The 18838-nt window shown below is 40.3% G+C and overlaps 1 protein-coding gene across 2 annotated transcripts in view; it reads left to right on the plus strand.

Moving 5' to 3' along the window:
• The first annotated feature begins 6508 nt into the window (after positions 1–6508).
• Positions 6509–18838, plus strand: part of CAP2 (cyclase associated actin cytoskeleton regulatory protein 2) — a 68453-nt gene continuing 56123 nt past the window's right edge. The window contains exons 1-3 of one of the 2 annotated variants that reach the window (XM_064424121.1): positions 6509–6823; positions 12597–12706; positions 18619–18743. In XM_064424121.1, the coding sequence (XP_064280191.1) occupies positions 18620–18743 (124 nt within the window). In that variant the 5' untranslated portion in view covers positions 6509–6823; positions 12597–12706; position 18619. The remainder of the gene's footprint in view (positions 6824–12596; positions 12707–18618; positions 18744–18838) is intronic. The other variant, XM_064424110.1, reaches the window with a different exon arrangement.

The raw sequence follows: 18838 nt of genomic DNA on the forward strand, positions 1-18838 counted from the left end.
TTTTGGTTCCTCCAATCCATTTTAGATATTAAAATTAAGTCTATTTTGTTACCTTTCTTTCTGTTTTGTTACTTTACTTTGCTCCTCCTTCGGTTTGGGGAAAAAAAAAAGGTAAGGTAACATGGACTAGACGATCATTTGTAGGTCCTTTCCAACTGAAATATTCTATTCTATTCTAGTCTAGTCTAGTCTAGTCTATTCTATTCATTGGCTTGATTCATCCTAAAACCTTTTTTTTGTTTTATATTTCTGAAGTAACACCTTCTTTATGCGACAGAGGAAATCCTTCTGCCACAGATGTATACCAAAATCATGTATTGAGAAAGATTTCAGAAAAGGGGTCTAGTCTTAAAAAGCTCACAAAATATTGCAAAATAAAAAGATGCTACTCCACTTGCTATGAAGAATATAAAAGCTGGAGTAAATGACTGTGCTAGGCTCTGTGCTGCTGTGCCTGATCAGCTCTGCATCCCTAATCTAGGCAGTCATAAATTGCAAAATAATAATTTAGGCTGACAAAACTCCATAATCATATAAGTAATGTACTGTACCTAGAGATCCTTGCCAGCAGTGTCATTTTGCAGGAGGATATAACACTGAGATATCCTGACTCTTCAAGTTCTTGGTTGAGGGAGAGGTTGAAAGAGCAGAAGAAAACTCACTCCTGGCATTCTGCATGGGGAAAAGCATAAATGACCTCAGATTCTTTCAAGAACTAGGTAAAATATTTCAAGACTCACATTAAAAACTCATGGGTTTGCCCCCCTATACTAAGGTAGTAAGTGTATTTACAGAAGACACCTGCCAATAGCTAAATGGGTTCTTACAGGAGAAGACCAAGCACGGTGACAATGTCGAGGTAAAGGTCTTTATTTACTGCCTGAGTGAAATGATCTAACAGGGACTAAGTGCTTTTCTTGCTTTCCCCTCACCCACATAGTGCAAAGGAGATTGGAGCTGGACAAAACCAACTAGGTACAGCCTTGGGAGAAGTGGGTAGCAAATGTCACCTGGCAGCTTATTAACTTTTGAGGAAGAACAGAGAAATTCTGTCTCTAAGGGGCTTTTTCTCAGATTTACTTAGCCTGCAATAACCACAACTGAGGTTACACTACTTAGGAACCACTGTTTAACTAAGGGCACAGTCTATCTAAATGATTGGAACAACACTCAATTTATATCTTTCAGAATACACATTAGTTATCTGCCCACATTGCTATTTGATTATATCCTACAAAATGTTCTCACTGTAAAAAAAACTTATTAAGCTATCAATTCATGTGATTTTACCACAAATATTGCTCAAATAGGTGTTTTCTTTGAAGTACCATTCCTTAGAATCAGGCAATTCTGTATTTTAAACAAACAAACAAAATTTTCAAGCCCAGTGGTTTGCACAGTAAACCTTGAAATCATTAACAGAAAGAATCTCAAATATCCCCAGTTTTTCAGGGAAAAATCTTATTTTCTGTGCATCTGGATTTTTCAGTACCTCTGCTGCACACCAGCTGTCAGGGTTTTCCAAAGCAACAAGAATATTGATCTCTGGTAATAATTTTTAAGTCTTCCCAGGAAAAAGTTTAGAGCTGACTCCATGCTTTCTAGCAGATGGAAAAATAAAACACATTACAACCAGGATTTACTGGGGAAAAAAAAAAGGATGTCACCTCCTCTGCAATAAGCAAAAATTACTTTGATTGATCACTAAATGAGGGATTTTAACTGACAGTAGTACATGAAGAAGACTGATGCATTTTACTGATGATGTAGACACAACAAGGCTTGACAAGCTCTGATGATGACAGTGATGCCATCACACACATGGTGATGAAAGAAACACAGCAGCAGACAAGAAAAACCATGTCACCTACTAAGGAAAAAATGCAGCCACAAGAATACACAGATTAAAACACCAGACTTCCATGCCTGACACATCTGCACATTCTGAAGGTGACTGCAGCTTCAGGGATGGTGGGACACATGAGTCAAATGAGTGTGGCATGAAGATGACCGTGAAACATTTTATTTAACTTCCAGCAGTGTCTGGGTACACTTGCAGTTTCCTCTGTTGCAGATGGATTACAAAACACTGGCAAAGACTAGGCTGAGTGCATGGACATTTAACTAGCTGCAATTATCCTAATAAGATGGTTCACAGCTCACATCTGGGCCTGGAACAGCAAGCCAGCATCATGGTAAAGTTGTCCTGAAACCCTAGAAAAGCAGAACTCTGCAATTCAACTACTCAGCTGGAAGCAGTAGCTTGCTTTGTTTAGTTGCACTGGGACCTCACTAGAGAATACTGCCAGTCTCTTTTAAAGAATCTTCTTCATCCCAGATTGAAAGGAAGGTGACTACAGAAGCAGGAAGCTGAAACAGAAATGCTAAGATCTAAAATAGGAAAACTAACACTGAACAATGAGTAAAACTTTGTTATTCCTTTTGACTACTGCTTCCTTAGGTTTGATTCACAGCAAGAGAGTTCAATTTGGCACAATAACACAACACTCACATACTTGGAAGATTTGCTCAGTCAAATCATCCTCACTAGAAGTTCCTTACAATTTTCTGCCTGTAATTATATGAAAACCAAAAAACTTCATCTGAAATCCATACCAAAATGCAGTAGTGTATAAAACAGGTTGTTTAGCAAAAACACAACACGAGCCTGTACACCATGATCAACAGACAGTGCAATGTAAATACTTAGCAGAGCTGAGGCCCAAGCCTACCATATCCACAGAGGAGCTTTCCCAAAACCTCTACAGAACTGAATTAAACCACACAACTACCATTAGTAAAAGTAGTCTCAAAGACTAGTATTTGTGAGATCAGAACAGTTTCCCCTTGGAATCAGCAAAGCCCTTAAATTGAATTATACTGAATTATAAAGAAGTGAGTAATTCCATGTGACAAGCTGCTTAAATACAACGGGAATGCTTAAGTGCTCTGCTACACGGGGCTGCCACTGCTCACACACTTAACGATAAGCGCGTGCTCACTACTTAACTTTTTATGTTGCAATCTCTAAAAAGAAGCATGCGAATAATTAATGTACAATTATGAGAGCCCACACCCCCAGAGCTTACTGCATAAAAAGAATACAGAGAAGAGATAAAAAAGCAGTAGAGTGACAGATATTAAATGAAATGTAGTTTGAATCTGCTTGCATATTTTACAGGTGAACAGTTTGAATGATGACAGATTTCACCTCAATTTGAAAGATGAAAAGCTGTCCACTCTTTGGCAGAATCTTCCCTTTATTTTTTCCTGCATGTTTTGACACTTGATCTGTACTAGATAACCACAAGGGGCTCTTCAGGGATCCATTTTGTTAATTAGCTATATGTTGTTTTTCAAATTCTGTAGACTAAACAGCAGGTTTGGTAAGCAAAAGCAATCTTGACATGTCCTGAATGCACTCCAATATTATTTAAGCACATCTAGCAATTTGCACTACCAAGATTTTCACATGATATTCCAATTTCTTTTCACGTCAGTAAGTGCTTCTGCAATTTTAATCCATATTTTCCATATTGCCCCAGCAAAGACAGACTGCAGGAAATTAAGGCAATGAGCAGCAATATTTGTGGTTTTCTCCAGACTCATCTATGAATCATTTAGGTGCAACTTTCATCAATAGAGAAATTTTACAGTCACAGACATTGAAAGTCCATTTTCAACACAGACTAGGAAAGTAACAATTAACATTTTTAAGTCTTCTTCTGTGGAAAAAATGTATGCAAATAAAAGATGCACCAGAGTATTTTCTTCTAAGTAGGTTACAACGCTGTCATTCTACAGAGATTTTGATAGCCTGTATCTACGGCTTCTGAAGTGTACTTTGGGATCCCTGCACAACTTTAGAAACACACTCTTCTATAAAAGGGAATAAAACATGTCAGCCTTGGCACAGATTGTCTGCAGCAGCAAAGTTACTAAGTAAAATGAAAAAAAGAATCACAAAGTTATATTACATCTAATCTACTACACTCCATGAGCTGCTACATTTTAACTGGGTAACTTCCTGCAAGAGGGCTATTACTGTGCCTCTTGCTAAAGAAGAGCTCCTCAAAATTTCAAGAGGACTATGGCCTAAGTCAGAATTTTAAGGCTTCTTTGGAATGGTTTGATCCAGAAGCTGGTAGCCCTGTCTTCACTAAAAAAGTACATAAATAAAAATCTTTAACTGTTAATGTTTCTATTACAGGCATAAATATATTTTCTCAGTATATCTCAATGTATTGTTAGATTGAAGGCAAAGTGGCCAGCCCCAAGGCCTGATGTTCCAGTCATTCTTTGCTCAGTGTTTCACGTGATGCCAATTCCAATACTACTTTCAAAACTTATTCTTTAATGCTGTCCAAGCCCTTTTCCTGATGGAAGAGAACAAATGCATGTTATCTAGTCAATTTTTTTGCACATACAATATTTTGCAAAGTCCAAAATTTGCACATCTCTCATTTTCTTCTCTGTAGGGGGATGTTGCTCAGCCTGAATTGAAAATTCTGAAGTTCTCTAGTAGAACTGCCCTTTCAGATTACCTTTATTTATTACAGAAAGTGCAAGGATTTCTTCTCTAGCACTTTCAGGCACTACATCTTATATTTTCTCTTGCCATTGGGTTTCCTGCTTTTTATGAGTTCACTTTACAGTTACTGAATCTCCTTTTTTTCTCTTCTTACTAAATTTATTACTTCTTGTTGTTCCTTTTACCTTAGACTAAGCCTTTTATGTTTGCCAAAATTCTTCTTGAGATAAAGAGAAATAAGTGACTGTTTTGTGAAGAAAGCACTAGAAGACAGGAGCAAAGATGGATTACAGACATGTTTTAGACATGTAGGGCATATGGTCATTTGGTAGCCTCATAAAACTTTCCACAGAAAAGAAATGCCTCATAGTTTCTCCTTCTTTTCTGTATGCCCATTATGTAAAAGGATGATGTGAACTGCTCAACTGAGCTCTTACAATAAGAGCTTATAAAACTTTTCATCACTTAACTACAATACATTTTCTCAAATTAAATTGACATTCTACAGAAACTCCATTGCATTTATCATCCTAAAGTTTCAATTTGTCATGCTGACAGTACAGAAGTCTTGAGATTTTTTTTTCCTCTGAGTTGTAAGAAATATAGACCTCGATCTTTACTGTAAATGTAGTAGTTTCACTGTTTCTTAATCTTTTTGGGTCTTCCTTCCAGAAGGAGATCTTCTGGCTTGTTTCTCATTTCTCTTGAGTAGTTTCTGTATTCTGTGCATTTTTTCAATCAGGTTTTCAATTCCATACTACCTTTACCCTTTTCGAAGGTTTGGCAAGATGCTCTGGTTAAGACATGTGCTGTTCTGTTGATTTCATCTGGCTGCTTGTACATGCCAAGGAGAACTAGTTCATTTCACTTCATATGGGCAAACTACTCCAGTGATTTTTTTGCAATTTCCAGTGCCAATTACATCGTCTGCATTACTGAGTTTGGATCCCAGACAGATCCTTGCAGTCTGCTCGCTTTTGCTGAACACTGACTTCAGGCAGTGAGGTCTGTAGGCTGCTATTAACCATGGCATTCTTGTTAAAATATGACTTTCCTCAGCCCACATTTAACTGCTGCACAATTAAAACAAATCCTTATGTTCTATGTTTTATAGTGGTGTTGTCAGATCATTAGAGATTAAACATAAATTCTTCTAAAATAAGCTCTATATGATAGAAAAATGTGCTACTGTTTTTCGCATGACCACATGGTTGACTTGAAAAATATATGTGGTCTGTTTTATTATCACCTTCTAATGATTTTTTTTTTTTTCCATTCAAGAGCAGACTGTTTCCGTAGAGGCTGTGAATGGTCTTCTCCCAAGATTCCATGCAGAAAGCCAACTCCTCATTTGCTACGAGTGCATGAAGCAGATTTCAGGTGAACGTCCCTTGGGACCACGTGGTGACAAGCACCGCACAGTTGCAGACACTCACGCTTCCATTTGGCACGGGCACGGACTGGTGCAAAGCCCGGCGAGCCTGACAACTGAGGCCTAAATGGGAGGGTTTGCCCACTGGAAGTCCTGCTTTCATGGAAGTCCTGATTCCATGGAAGTCCTGCTTTCATGGAAGTCCTGATTTCACGGCCACACTGGATGAAGGCAGCAGCCCCACCATGGGCCCAGCTGTGGTCAGGCTGACACAGTTTAGTCCAGACTAGAGCAGGCAATGAAGTATCCAGGTGTACATGAGGATGCCCTCGACCTTCCTTGCCATGTTAGGTGAGGGGTCTGATGGTTTCTACACGGGCCTCACTCTTCCTTCCCACTGTGGACCAGACCAGACTTGTGGGGTGCTCACTTCCAACCCTCTCAAGCTGGGCCTGACGGGCAAAGCAGGGCCACCAAACCATGGGTGCCCTCCAGCCTGGGCTGCCTGCAGTCTGCCCTGCTCCTCCGTGATGCTCCACCACTGCCATTTCCCCGCAGATTCCCAGCCGCCGCCGTGAGACACCTCTCCCTCTCCCTCTCTCTCCATTTTCACACTCCACCCACTTTTTGCTTTCTTTCTCCATCTCTGCCACCGTCTCTCTCCCTTTCTGGACTTGTCTTTATTTGGCACTCCCGGAAGCTGCTGGGCATTGCTCTCCCTGCCTGCCCGGGCAGCTGATGTGACTGACTGACACCGGCTCCCGCTGAGGAGGAGGAGGAGGAGGAGAAGGAGGAGGAAGAGGAGGAGGAGGAAGGAGAGCAGCGGCGAGGCGAGGGAGGGGGGGAGCGAGTGACCGGCCGCGGATTTTCATTGCAGAGAGGAGGGGGGAAAAAAAAGGCTACGCGGGTCATCAAACCAGGTAACTCAAGAGCAGGCGACGGCGGGAGGGGCGGGATGCCGGGGGCGGCCCGACGCCCCTGGCCCCGGGCAGGCGCGGCCGGGGCCGCGGGTGCGCTCCCGCCGCTGCCGGCGGACATCTTGGGCATGGGGAGAGTCATGAGGGGCCGACTCCCGGCTCGGCCGGGGGCGGCAGGGCGGCAGAGTTGTTCCTTGGGCACGCAGTGCTCTGGAGGTATCTGGGTCAGGGACCCGCGCTGCCCCTCGACTTCCCTCCTGTCACCTGCGCCGGGCTGCGCACGGAAAACCTCCCCGTCCCTTCCCCCGGGTAGTAAGTGGGAAGGGAGTAATCTGGGCTGGGAGAGGGGAGACCCTAACGAAGTACCACGGCACGCGAGGGATCCTCTGTGGGGCCGAAGCCGGATCTCCTCCGCCGAGCCCCTCGCAGCGCCGGCAGCGACTCCGGGGGTGCTTTGGGCTCTGCCCCAGCCCCCGCCCGGGTCCCGGCAGCCGACGGGTTATTAAACATGCCCTCGGCTTGTTTGTGCAGACCTGGCTGTCAAGCGGTGCCGGTCTTGAACTCTCTTAATCAGCGTAAGATGATCTAATTCTGAGGCAGGCGGCTGCAGTGCCGGTGGGTGCTGGGGCGCCGAGCCCTTGGATCCCCCCGCCCGTGGAGCCGGAGGTGTGCGTGTGGTGGAGGTGGCAGAAGAGGTTTAGCCCAGAAGAAAGGGTTAAATAGCATCTTAGGGTGAGCGTCCTAAAGGCGTAATATGTACCTTTACATAGAAATAGATAAAGGATACTTCGAATACAAGGTGGCTTTCAGAGGGGGCAAGAGGAAGGCAAAAATGAAGACCCGTGAAGCCGAGGTCCTGCGTTTTGCAGGAACTTGACATCAGGAGCACTCCCCCAGAGACGCAGCCGAGAAGAACTTGTGACCTCACCTAAAAATGTGCAATCTGTCCTTTGCTTTGGGAATTGCTGTAGATTTGCATCTTGGCATTACAGCATGAACAGTGAGCATTTTTATCAACTAGAATTCCGATTTTGTATTGTGTAGGGGCGGTCTTAAAAAACAAAGACCATCTGGGGAAGAAAGCTTTTTTTATATACCTTACCTAAATGTGTTTGTTTCTGAGTGATGGAAAATGTCAGAAAAAAACCCCTTCACAGAGGCCAGTCCATTAGGAAATAGTTGGAAGGGATCTGCTTAGCAGGGGGTCTGAGTGGGACAAACCTGCAGATTTTATAAATTTGTTTCTAATCCAGGCAAAAATGGCAGTGGTTTATGGACTACCATGTTTCATTGTTTTGTGAAATTGTAATCGGAAAACTCGTCCTGCTTCAGAAATGTAACTCAAAAAATTACTGAGAATAGTAAAGTGGTTGATGGAATGAGTTGGAACTCAATACAGTACTCTCAAATCTGGCCTTCTAAGACATTACTGTGAGTCAGATACCCTAATTTTTGTGCAAATTTTATCCTAGCATTTCCTTTTAATTACTTATTATGCAAATGATAGTGAACTTTTTTCTGGTTTTATGCATTTTATGCAGTACCAGGATTTCATAACACTGGCTCTATTTTGAGCAAGTTTGCACAAGAACAAAGGCAATCTACTTTCTATAACAAAGCCAGGCACATACAACAATATGGCCTTTTTGGTTTTGGGCTTAACAAAAATGCAAGTCTTCTGAATACTCCTATGATTCCTATGTGTCTTTCCCCTTGAATGCTGCTCAGATGTGGAAGGTGGACAGGCACAACTCCAAACTTAATGAATAAAATATGTTTTCTCAATTAAATAAAAATGAAGAGGATGTGCATTATTTACTATTACGGTATAACCAACCTCTGACATGTTTTCATTATTCTTTGTCAGCCGTGGCTCTCACTTCAGTGGAGAAAAGTGCTTCTTAGTATATACCATAAGGAGCAAGGGTACTAAGATTACATGTATTAAATTCCCTCCCATCATTATATATTCTGATCCCACTGTATAATTCTTATTAACCATGCAAAATACATTGGGCACCCTAAATTTAAAAAAAAAAGTCATTAAAATTCATCCAGGTCCAAAATTCATGGTAATCTGAATTAGCAGGTACTGGAAAAAGAGAGTAAATAAGGAGGGCTGGAAACCAGGCAACTTGTATTCAACTCTCAGCCTCGAGTTTGACTTGCAACATCACCTGAACAAAGTCAGATAATCTCTGCTTTAATCTGTGGCCTGTCAGTGGCTATAAAGTTGCAGTTGGTTTGAACTCTGAGGAGAGAAATGATGAACTGCCAAATATGTTAAAGAATATTCTTAGTGGTTCTGCACGAGTTCTAACATCACGTGCAACAGCAGCAAACTCAATAGCTGCAGTTGCTGCCTACTGGAACATCTGACTACATGAAAGAGAACATTCTGTGCTTATTGGGGCAAAACCAAAGAAACACCTATGATAGATAAGGCATACATTTTTGCAGTTATTCTTCTGCTTTATTATTAACTGGTTAAAGGATTTTGCTTTATAAAGTACCCCTGATAGATATAAAAATAATTTTCATTTTCTAAAACTTCAAGTGCATCTTTTGCAGTAGAGGGGACAAATGGGAACTTGTCATTTTCATGTGGTACAGAGTCCACTCCAGCTGCTTACATAATACTGCAAACTCTAAAGATTTGTCTCATCTTCAGAACGTCACTGCTAACAACTATACCAGAATAGTAACACCTTTACTAAGCACTGTATGCTGAAGTGACAAAAGCATGCCTGAGCACAGCTGCATCTGTGGCAATGATTATGCTGATTCAGATGCTTCATCAAGAGTAGGGAGTTTGGGGGGTTCTTAAATCTCTGTGACCTCTGTCACCATTTAGCAAGACTTTATGGCATAGACACCACTACAATCTGTACACATACTGCCTACTGCTGTCTTAATTTCACCTGTGTACTTAAGGTATTCTGACTGCCAGTTTCAGGGACTTTTTGTTATTTAAAAGGTCCCATTGAGACTACTTTCCTGAGTATATGCTAATGGGAATTGCTTTGTCCGACCCACAGTTTTTCAGGGAACAGCAAGTTAAAGAGGTTGCTTGTAGAATTCCAAATACCAATAGTAGTATGCTGGGAATTAAAGTCTTAATGCTTTTGTGGGCTATATGTAAAAAAAAAAAAAGAAACAGGGAAATGCTCAATTACATAATTAAATAGTGGCACATTTTTCCAAGAAGATCCGCTCAGATCCTAAGCTCTAGGCTATGTTTTGTATTAGTTTAAATATTTAATTTAATTGCTCTTCGGAAGGAATGCAAAGAATCATTTACATTTCTGTGTGCAATCTGTCATTGTCTAGAAAGAGCAGACTAATTCACCTAGCAGCTCTGGGTCCTCTAAAGCAACAACTATCCTCAAAAAGGCTGACTTTTACAAGCCTCTAGGGTAGGTCCAGTTTGATTTCTCTGTGTTTCGCAAGACCTCACACTGAAACAGAGGGATAAGTAGTTAAATGTCTGAGATCTTGTGTGTGAGTAGGTTGCATGGATTATCATTAAAGCTTAGGACCTCTTAAGTAGTAACCAGGTTATATCAGGAAATAGAAAGATCAGTTTTAATAGCAGCTGGCCCACTTCTTCCTGAACCAGAAGCAAAGGCACAAATTGCAATGGCAGCAATATTGCAAAATCAGTGGGACAAGTTTTAGAATGGGAGGTGCAAGAAAACCTTAAGTTTTTGTGACCAATAAAGATCCCAGTTGAGCTGCAGAGCAGAGGGAGGACTCATGTGGCAAAAAGTTTGTTTAAGCCCTGCTGGCTGCTGCTATGATGGAGGAAGAGCCACTGGCTACAGGCTGAGTGGAGCAGCCATGATAAGCCTGAGACCATCAGACACAGATTGCAGCAGGATGTTCTGGTAAGAACAGGGACACTTGCAAACTTGGCTGAAATCAAGCCCAGCTATTCAGGTTCAACATAATATGGATATGCATGAGAAGTAGGGTGTGGAAGCTTTGTAAAGGCCACCAGCACAGCAAACAAAACTGTTCCAAATTTTGGTACTGAATAACTATAGTCTTGTCTTTTCTTTAAAAGTAATTTCACAGTTTCTGTTTTTAGAGCTTGCAATACCTTTCACTTAGTTTTAACTTCCTCCTTTGTTTTCTTCCTTTCACATCCTGGAAGTACTGAAACATTTGTACTTTGTGGAATTTACCCTTTTAGAGAGTTCAAATTTAATTTATTTGGAACCATAGCATAAAGGATCTTACTGTTCAGTTATTATGAATTGAACTGAAGCACTTGAATAAAACCAATGCCTGCATACAGTATTTTCTTGGTTCAGCAAGGCAGTCTGCTTACATACAGTAATTGGACTTGTGACAGGTAATTAAATGGCTTGTAAGGCCTTTAGGATGCTTGATTACATGAAGAGCCTGACACTAATATATAGTAAATGAGGTGGCTAAGAACACTGCATTTCTGTTGATTGCACAGATACTAAAACCTGTACACTTCATTTGAGGAAGAAAAGAAAATAAAACCAAGACAAAAGACCATGAGCAGTGGTGACATGAAAAGTGAGCATAAAAGGAATAGGAGAATGTACTTAGAAACTGGGTTGCCTTGGTTATTTTAAGTCAATCATGCTTACACAAACTGTCAAGCAGTCTTGACTGCTTCAGTATATCATTAAATAATGAACTTGCTCTTTGTGATGACAAAATTCATGACAGTCAAAATTATTCAGCAAGGGATAGCAGCTCTTCACAGAACTTCCCAATAATTAGAAAGTGAACTGATACTCCAGGAGATATTAAGCACATACATGAGTACATGCCGTATTTTAAAGAATTCATATTAAATTATCAGAGGCCTAACTGATAATTTTTTATTATCAGTTAGGCCTCTGATAATGATAACTGATAATGTTATTATTACATTGTCTTGTAGACATACAGCTTGATGTGTGCAGTTACTCACCCATATTATGGAGCTAAACAGGGATGTGATAAGAAGTCTAAAATGCATCCACAGTTTTAGAGGTATTTGTCAAAACAGAGATTGTTTTACGATGCAAGTTTTACAATTTTTCTGAACAGTGGGATGGATAAAGGGCTCTCTTCTTTTTCTGCATGTTTTTGTAGACAGCAGCCTGATCTCTAGGAGAGGGAGAGAAGCAGAGGAGGAGCCAGAATGCAAACGGAAAATTATGCTTTGTGGTACCAACAGCATAAGGCCAGACAAAGGAAAACACTTGGGTTAAATGGGAGAGGTTCAGCATGAATCTGCTTTTACTTCTATGCAAATGGTTTTTTTGCTTATAAAAAGTAGCTCTTTAAAAACACAGAGGTTATGCCAAAGAAAGAAGTCCACATGCAAGATAATTGATGTAGCACACTCTTATGCACAGCCATAAGGGACTCATTCATAGCATAGCAGTGAATGAGTGTCTTACACACACAGTGAGCTAGACAGAAATATTTTATGATGAGTATACTAGAGTCAGCCAAGACTTCAGATCAACTTAATGGCTGAAAATGGCACATCCATCCACAAAAAGCAGAAGTCATACAGACATCTTTGTCTTTTTGCTATTTCAGGTATAACTGTCCATCTTAACAAAAAAAGGTCAAAATTCTAATACTGTTTGATATAAAAAACTAACTATTTTAACTAGGTTTAAAAATTAAATAATTCTCTATACTTAAGAATAAATTGCTCCCAAATGAGCTTGTAGAAGATCTAGGGGCAAAACAATAAAAAAGATTCTGATTTGAAACTCAAATCATTCTTCTCACACAGGGCCTTACTGAGAGGTCTTCTGGTTTAATCCAAATTGACATCAGTTTGAGAAGACTCTGTTTACATTCCTTCCCTACAGCTAATGGAAAACAAAACACAAACCATACAAGGTAATGTTCCTATTGGTCTACCAACACATACTTTCTTCTCACCACTGTTCCCTTTGCATTCTCTGGCCAGAATCTTTTATGATAGCAACCCAAAGAATTTCAAGTGCTTCTTCTTACCACCCAGCCAGTACTGAGCTGCTTCCAAGCTCTGTCTGGGAGTGAGGAACCCCCAAGACCCCAAGCCAGTGGGGGTCTGAACAAGACTGGGAGGCAGCAGGAATTTGGGTCTCATGCCAAAGGTGGCAAAGAGACTGCCTACTCAAACCAGCTTGGATTTGTAGGTGTTTGAATGATGCTATAGGAAAAAGAGCCATTTCAGACCCAGGCTGTCTGTGTTTTTGTCAGAAATGAAGTAATGTAAGATGCTTTTGCAATTTGAGGGGATGTTCAGGAATGCATTTCTCCTCCCTTGATTTATATTGACATAAATTGTACAGAGGAACTCTCAGAGGACACAGTGCTTTGAATCTATAAAATGTTCCTGACTGGCTCTCTGATAGTACCAGCTGGCAATCTGGGGGGTTGTGTATTTTATTTCATATCTTGGTAGCAATTTATTAAAAGATTAAGAGAGAAAGCACATGTGCAAGGTGCTGTACTTCCAAGGACAGTGTGATTTTCCACTTGCAAGGCAGTGCAACAATGGTAAATACAATTTAAATGCCACATTTCTGCCTATAATCTGGTTTAGGCATCTGCCCTTTTTTGGCATAGAGAGGAAATCCAAATCTGACATGTAGGATATCAGATGATGTGCATGAGTGAGACCTGCATCAATTTCCAGATACTAGATGAAATTGGAAGAACTGGTACTGAGTGGGGGCAGGGGAGGAAAGAAAATAAATTTCTTTTCCTTTCAAATTAATAGAGTGCTAGTAAGCAAAACAAACTGTGGAACTTTGTACTCTATCTCTTGCTGATTTCATGCTTTACAAGGTAGCACCATTGCTTTGTTCAAAACCCCATTTTTACATGCCTGATATGTCATCATATGGTTTTTTCCCCCTTATGCTCCTGTACTGCTTTTCCCTGTGCATTCATTACACCTTGTTTCTTCTTGAGGATGGAGCAATATTGTCCTCTGTTGTAAGTCACATACAATAGTAACAGGAATAGTACCTGTGTGTTTTGACTTACAGTTTGCTGTTTGGGATCAGTATGTCAGGAAATTCTAGTCTACAGCCAAGTGTTTTTTTCCCTGATAATAGATAAATGGTGCTTTGAAACAGCTGGGGAGGAAAGTAGTGATCTCCCAAGGCCTGTCTATAAGAAATCCACTCTTTGAGTTTCAACGTGCTTTCTTCTACCTGGTTTTGGCTTTACTTCTTTTGTGGAGGAAATGACGGATGGTAGTACTACCACATGCCTTTAGCATTCCCAAAAAATATACCACTAACAGAAAACAGGGCAGAGCTGTGGATTTTTTGTCTTGATTTTGTGCCCAAGAGACTGTTACCAATGTTAGTGTACAAATGATTTGTCAGTAGATGTGTGTTAACACCTTTCCTAACTCTTAGGTTGCCTTATTTTCAGTGCAGGACAGTGTACTTCTTCACCAGGAGAGCAACTGGATAATGATTACATGGGAGTTGAAGCATTGTTATTTTTAACTCTTTATAGGTGGTCAGCAACTATAAAGATACAAGATACAGGAAAAGATACATGGTTAACCCTGATAATCACTTAAAGATCAAATCTTTAATTAAAATCCTGACAGGTGAGATAGAGTCTGTCTTGAAGTAAAAACATGCTTTAGGAGAGTGGAAGCATGCCATAGACGTATTTACATCATCTTTGTTTAATGTGCAGAGATTTAATTTGATGCTGTAAGTAGACCAATCTCATTATTTATTTATGATATAAGCTCTGATGCTGTATCATGGCAGATAGTCTCTTCACAGAGTCAAGCTGTGCCATTTGTGTTCTGATTCCTTTTGAGCTGTGGCTTTGTGGTGTCTCTTTGACCATGCAAAGTGCAGTGTGGAATAAGTAATCAGATAAACAGCTGAATATAGGCCAAGAAAATGCTGAAGTGTGTCATAACATGAGCCAAATATGTAAATCCCAATGTACAGGCAAAGATGTCGGTGTTTAGATTGAGAATGGATGAAGAGAGTTTTCATGCTATTGTTCAGTGGATGTTTAGAACAGTAACTTTAATTCCTGTATTGTTTGTAAGGTGGATAACACTGTGTCATTTAATGGTAAAGCGAGGTGTAAATGTAAACTTAGTATATGTACAGTTGATTGCTCTTTTAGTGTTATGGACAGTCATCACAAAAGTGTTTTTACACTTTATTTATACATGACAGGCATAACTGTGTATTCTTATGTGCATGATGTGCATGTACATATATGTATAGAAATAGATGCAGATACCATGTACTCAGGGTTATATAAATGTACAAAAAGGTAGACAGAGTATAAACATGATGATTATTAAGTGTAATATTCTATAGAAAAAGAATAGAAACCTGACATCCCTAATATTAGGGTAAAAATGGTTTCTACCTCTGTTTAAAGACTCTAACAATACAGTATTCTGTGATTGCTGATGATCCCTGCTTTTGGAAGAACAACATTGTAGCTCTCCAGTTAATGGGTCTAGAATAAAACAGTGAAGAAAATAGTGACTAAAAGACTATGTTGTAGCAGGAAAGTGTTGCATTAAAAGATCCTCCAGGTATTTGAGCTGGGTTATTCCCCTGAACTTCTGACACTGTAATGTGTATTCTTAGTGTCTTACAGAAGGTCATTTTTTAGGTACTACATTCGAAGTCTGCTCATTTGTGAGACTCCTCAGACCTCCTGGTGTGTGCACTCAAATTATTGAGTTTGTAATCAAATAATTGGTTCTTTCACAGGCAAAATCAGGCTGAAGAGGCCAAAAAGTAACAGGTCTTCCATAGAAGTTTGTGCATAATTTTAGTGACATTTGATGACATCATCAAGGAAAATTTTAAGGCAAATGAAAAAAACCCCAACCTACCAGACTGTATCTTCACATAAAGAAAAACAGATACTATACTATACTATAAATATATTTTAAAATAATGATGAAATTAGTTGACTGTAAACCTACCAGACTGTATCTTCACATAAAGAAAAACAGATACTATACTATAAATATATTTTAAGATAATGATGAAATTAGTTGACTGTATGCTGTGTTATGCATTAGTATGCTATGTTACACCATCCAGACTTCAGAGTGGTTGAAAACAGAACTTTTAAAATAGACACCATTTTAGGCTTTTATGTAGTAAGGTAAAATATGAAAAGAATGTATTCATAATATTTTTTAGGATTTGTTTTAAGAAAAGTTTTAATATTTCATAAAAGTTTCAGAATATTTCAGAATCTCCCCTGATACATTCGTCTCATTTCTGCCAAGATATTTGTAACCTTCCAAAAAATTTAAGGTGTGGGTTTTTTTAAATGAATTGATTTTTCAAACAGAATAGTGTGCATTTTGCAGTATAAAGAAAGTATATTGTCAGTGGGTCAAGAGAGGTGATCCCACCCCTCTGCTCAGCCCTGGTGAGGTCACAGCTGGAGTGCTGTGTCCAGTTCTGGGCTCCTCAGCACAAGGGAGACATGGAGCTCCTGGAGCAGGTCCAGTGGAGGGACGCAAAGCTGACCAAGCAACTCTTGGTTGGTCAGGGTTGCATCAGATGGAGCATCTCTTCCATGAGGAAAGGCTGAGGGAGCTGGGCCTGTTCAGCCTCAAGAAGAGGCAACTGGGAGGGGACCTCATCAATGTCTGTCAGTAGCTGAAGGGAGGGTGCTGAGAGGACAGATCCAGGCTCTTCTCACTGGTGCCCAGCAATAGCACAAGAGGCAGTGGGCAGCCGCTGATGCCCAGAAGTTCCACCTGAATATGAGGAAGAACTTTACGGTGCAGGTGACTGAGCACTGGAACTGGTTGCCCAAAGGGGTTGAGGAATCTCCTTCACTGGTGATATTCAGGAACTGTGTGGATGCAATCCTGTGCCGTATGCTCTGGGATGACTGCTTGAGTGGGAAGGTTGGACCAGATCACCCCTTTGAGGTCCGTTCCAACCTGACCTATTCTGTGATAAGGCAAGGGAGCCCCTCTGAATTTTTACACTGTTCGTATGCATGCTGTCTAATGTCATCCTCTTTTGGGGGTTTGATTTTTTATTTAATACAAATAGGAAAACCCCATCAATTCCAGACAAAACTTTCTCACAAGAATGATTCTTTCAAGGGTTTTATGCTGTAAAATCTTCTGCTTCACTTTTAGGTCAAACACAAACCTCATTACATTTATAAAGTCTGTAGGTCCCACCCTGTTTGAAAGGCAGCATGACTCAGAGCATAAGAGCTTTGCACGTGTTTCCACAGTCCTAGTAGCTAATTTCTTCTCGTGCTTAAATTTTTAGAAAAAAAAGTTACTATATTTTATTAATAAGAATTAGTAGTACTTGTTTGTAAATGAAAACATTTATTTCCATGGCACTTTACTTATTAATTATAACATTTAGGCACTCTGCACTGGCTGTGGAGACACTGAAGCAGCAATGTTTGGTTTGGTTGCTGAGTGTTGCATAGTGGTGCAGTTGATTGGAATCTGCTATTAGGCCTCAATATCTCTGCAATACTAGCAGGCTGTTCTTTAGGAACTAACACATTTACACTTCTGTTCCATGTCTGCCTGACTGTTCTAGTCTCTGAGCCACACAGAAATCAATGTCCTGTGGAAGAACACCACAGGATGATGGCCCCAGAGAGCCTCTGACTCCCTGCCTGCCCCAGCTGGGGATGTGCATTCCCCTGTCGCTCCTGCTTTTGCACATCCCGGTGCTGGGCAGGGGATGCAGCCTAGGGTGGGGCTGGGCTGGAAGTGGCCACAGGGATCGTGTTAATCAAGAGCCATCATCATCATCACATACTCCCCTTGCCGAATGTCACTGATCAGCATCAAACACTCACTACCTTAAGTGGGAAATGTGTACATTAAACTCGCTCTATTAAATGATAGGGGATTTAAACATAGCTTTGCCTTTGCTTATATAACTTTTTCTCACTCTGTATGGTATATAGCACTTTTTTCCTGAGAGATTGGCCAATATTCAAAAATGTCAATGCCTACACTGCCTCACATGTAAGAGAGCAGATAATCACATTGTGAGGAAAGAAGGCAATGTGTGAGTTGTTAAAAATGTAACCTCATTTCTGTTTAATCTTAAAAGCATTGCAGCAGTACTGCAAAAGCAAGCCTCTGGATTTTTTTTTTCTATCCAAATGTTAATTAGCATTTGATTTTAAAAGCTTGGTTCCTATCAGGTACTTCTGTAAGGGGAAAAGTGATAGCAAATCATATAAGAAAAATAAACAGAAGACCTTCTTGGACTTTTGTGTAGCCTTCAATCAAGTGGCTGGGTCCTACTAGAAAGTATAAAAGACTGAGGCAAATTTCAGAATGAACCTTTTCAAAAATCAGAGAGTATTAATTGTGTCTGTATTTTAGTCTTGTAAACGCTGACTCAAATCATTATAGGCAGAAAATTTTACCAGCTACTTCTTTGACTATTCCAGTCATCTCAGATTCTGGTTTGGAGCATATATATGCATTTTGTCATAAGTTGTTCACGGGCAGGCTGTTAAAAGCTACACTAGCAGTGGTTGGAACCTGCTTCTTAGAAGGAAGAACCAGAGCTGAGTACTGATCTGATTTCCTGCTGACAAAGAAGCAAGTTACCCTTTGTCAGGTGCTTCACTGCAACTGATTATGTGCCAGAAAGACAGTGCTTAAAAACGAGAGTTTTACCATAAAAGAAAAAGCCACAAGATGAACAGAACTGCAGCATGAAGCAAGGATTTTACGGAGAGGGGTCTGGCACTGAGAGGGTTCTAACACTGCTACTATCCATAATGATTTTTTTCAGAATGGCAGAGACTCATGGCTTAATGGAGAGATTGGAGAAAGCAGTGACTCGACTTGAATCATTGTTTTCAGATTCACACAGATCTGGGGGAATGGAGTGTGATGGCATCAATGGAGTCAATGGAAGTAAGTATGTTATTTTGAAGTACCATCTCTCTGTTATTAAAAATATGTTTGTCTTCTAAGAGGGAATGTGATCCCACCTCCTACAAATTCTGTAA

This window comes from Passer domesticus, chromosome 1 (assembly GCF_036417665.1).
Source record: "Passer domesticus isolate bPasDom1 chromosome 1, bPasDom1.hap1, whole genome shotgun sequence".
Taxonomy (NCBI): domain Eukaryota; kingdom Metazoa; phylum Chordata; class Aves; order Passeriformes; family Passeridae; genus Passer; species Passer domesticus.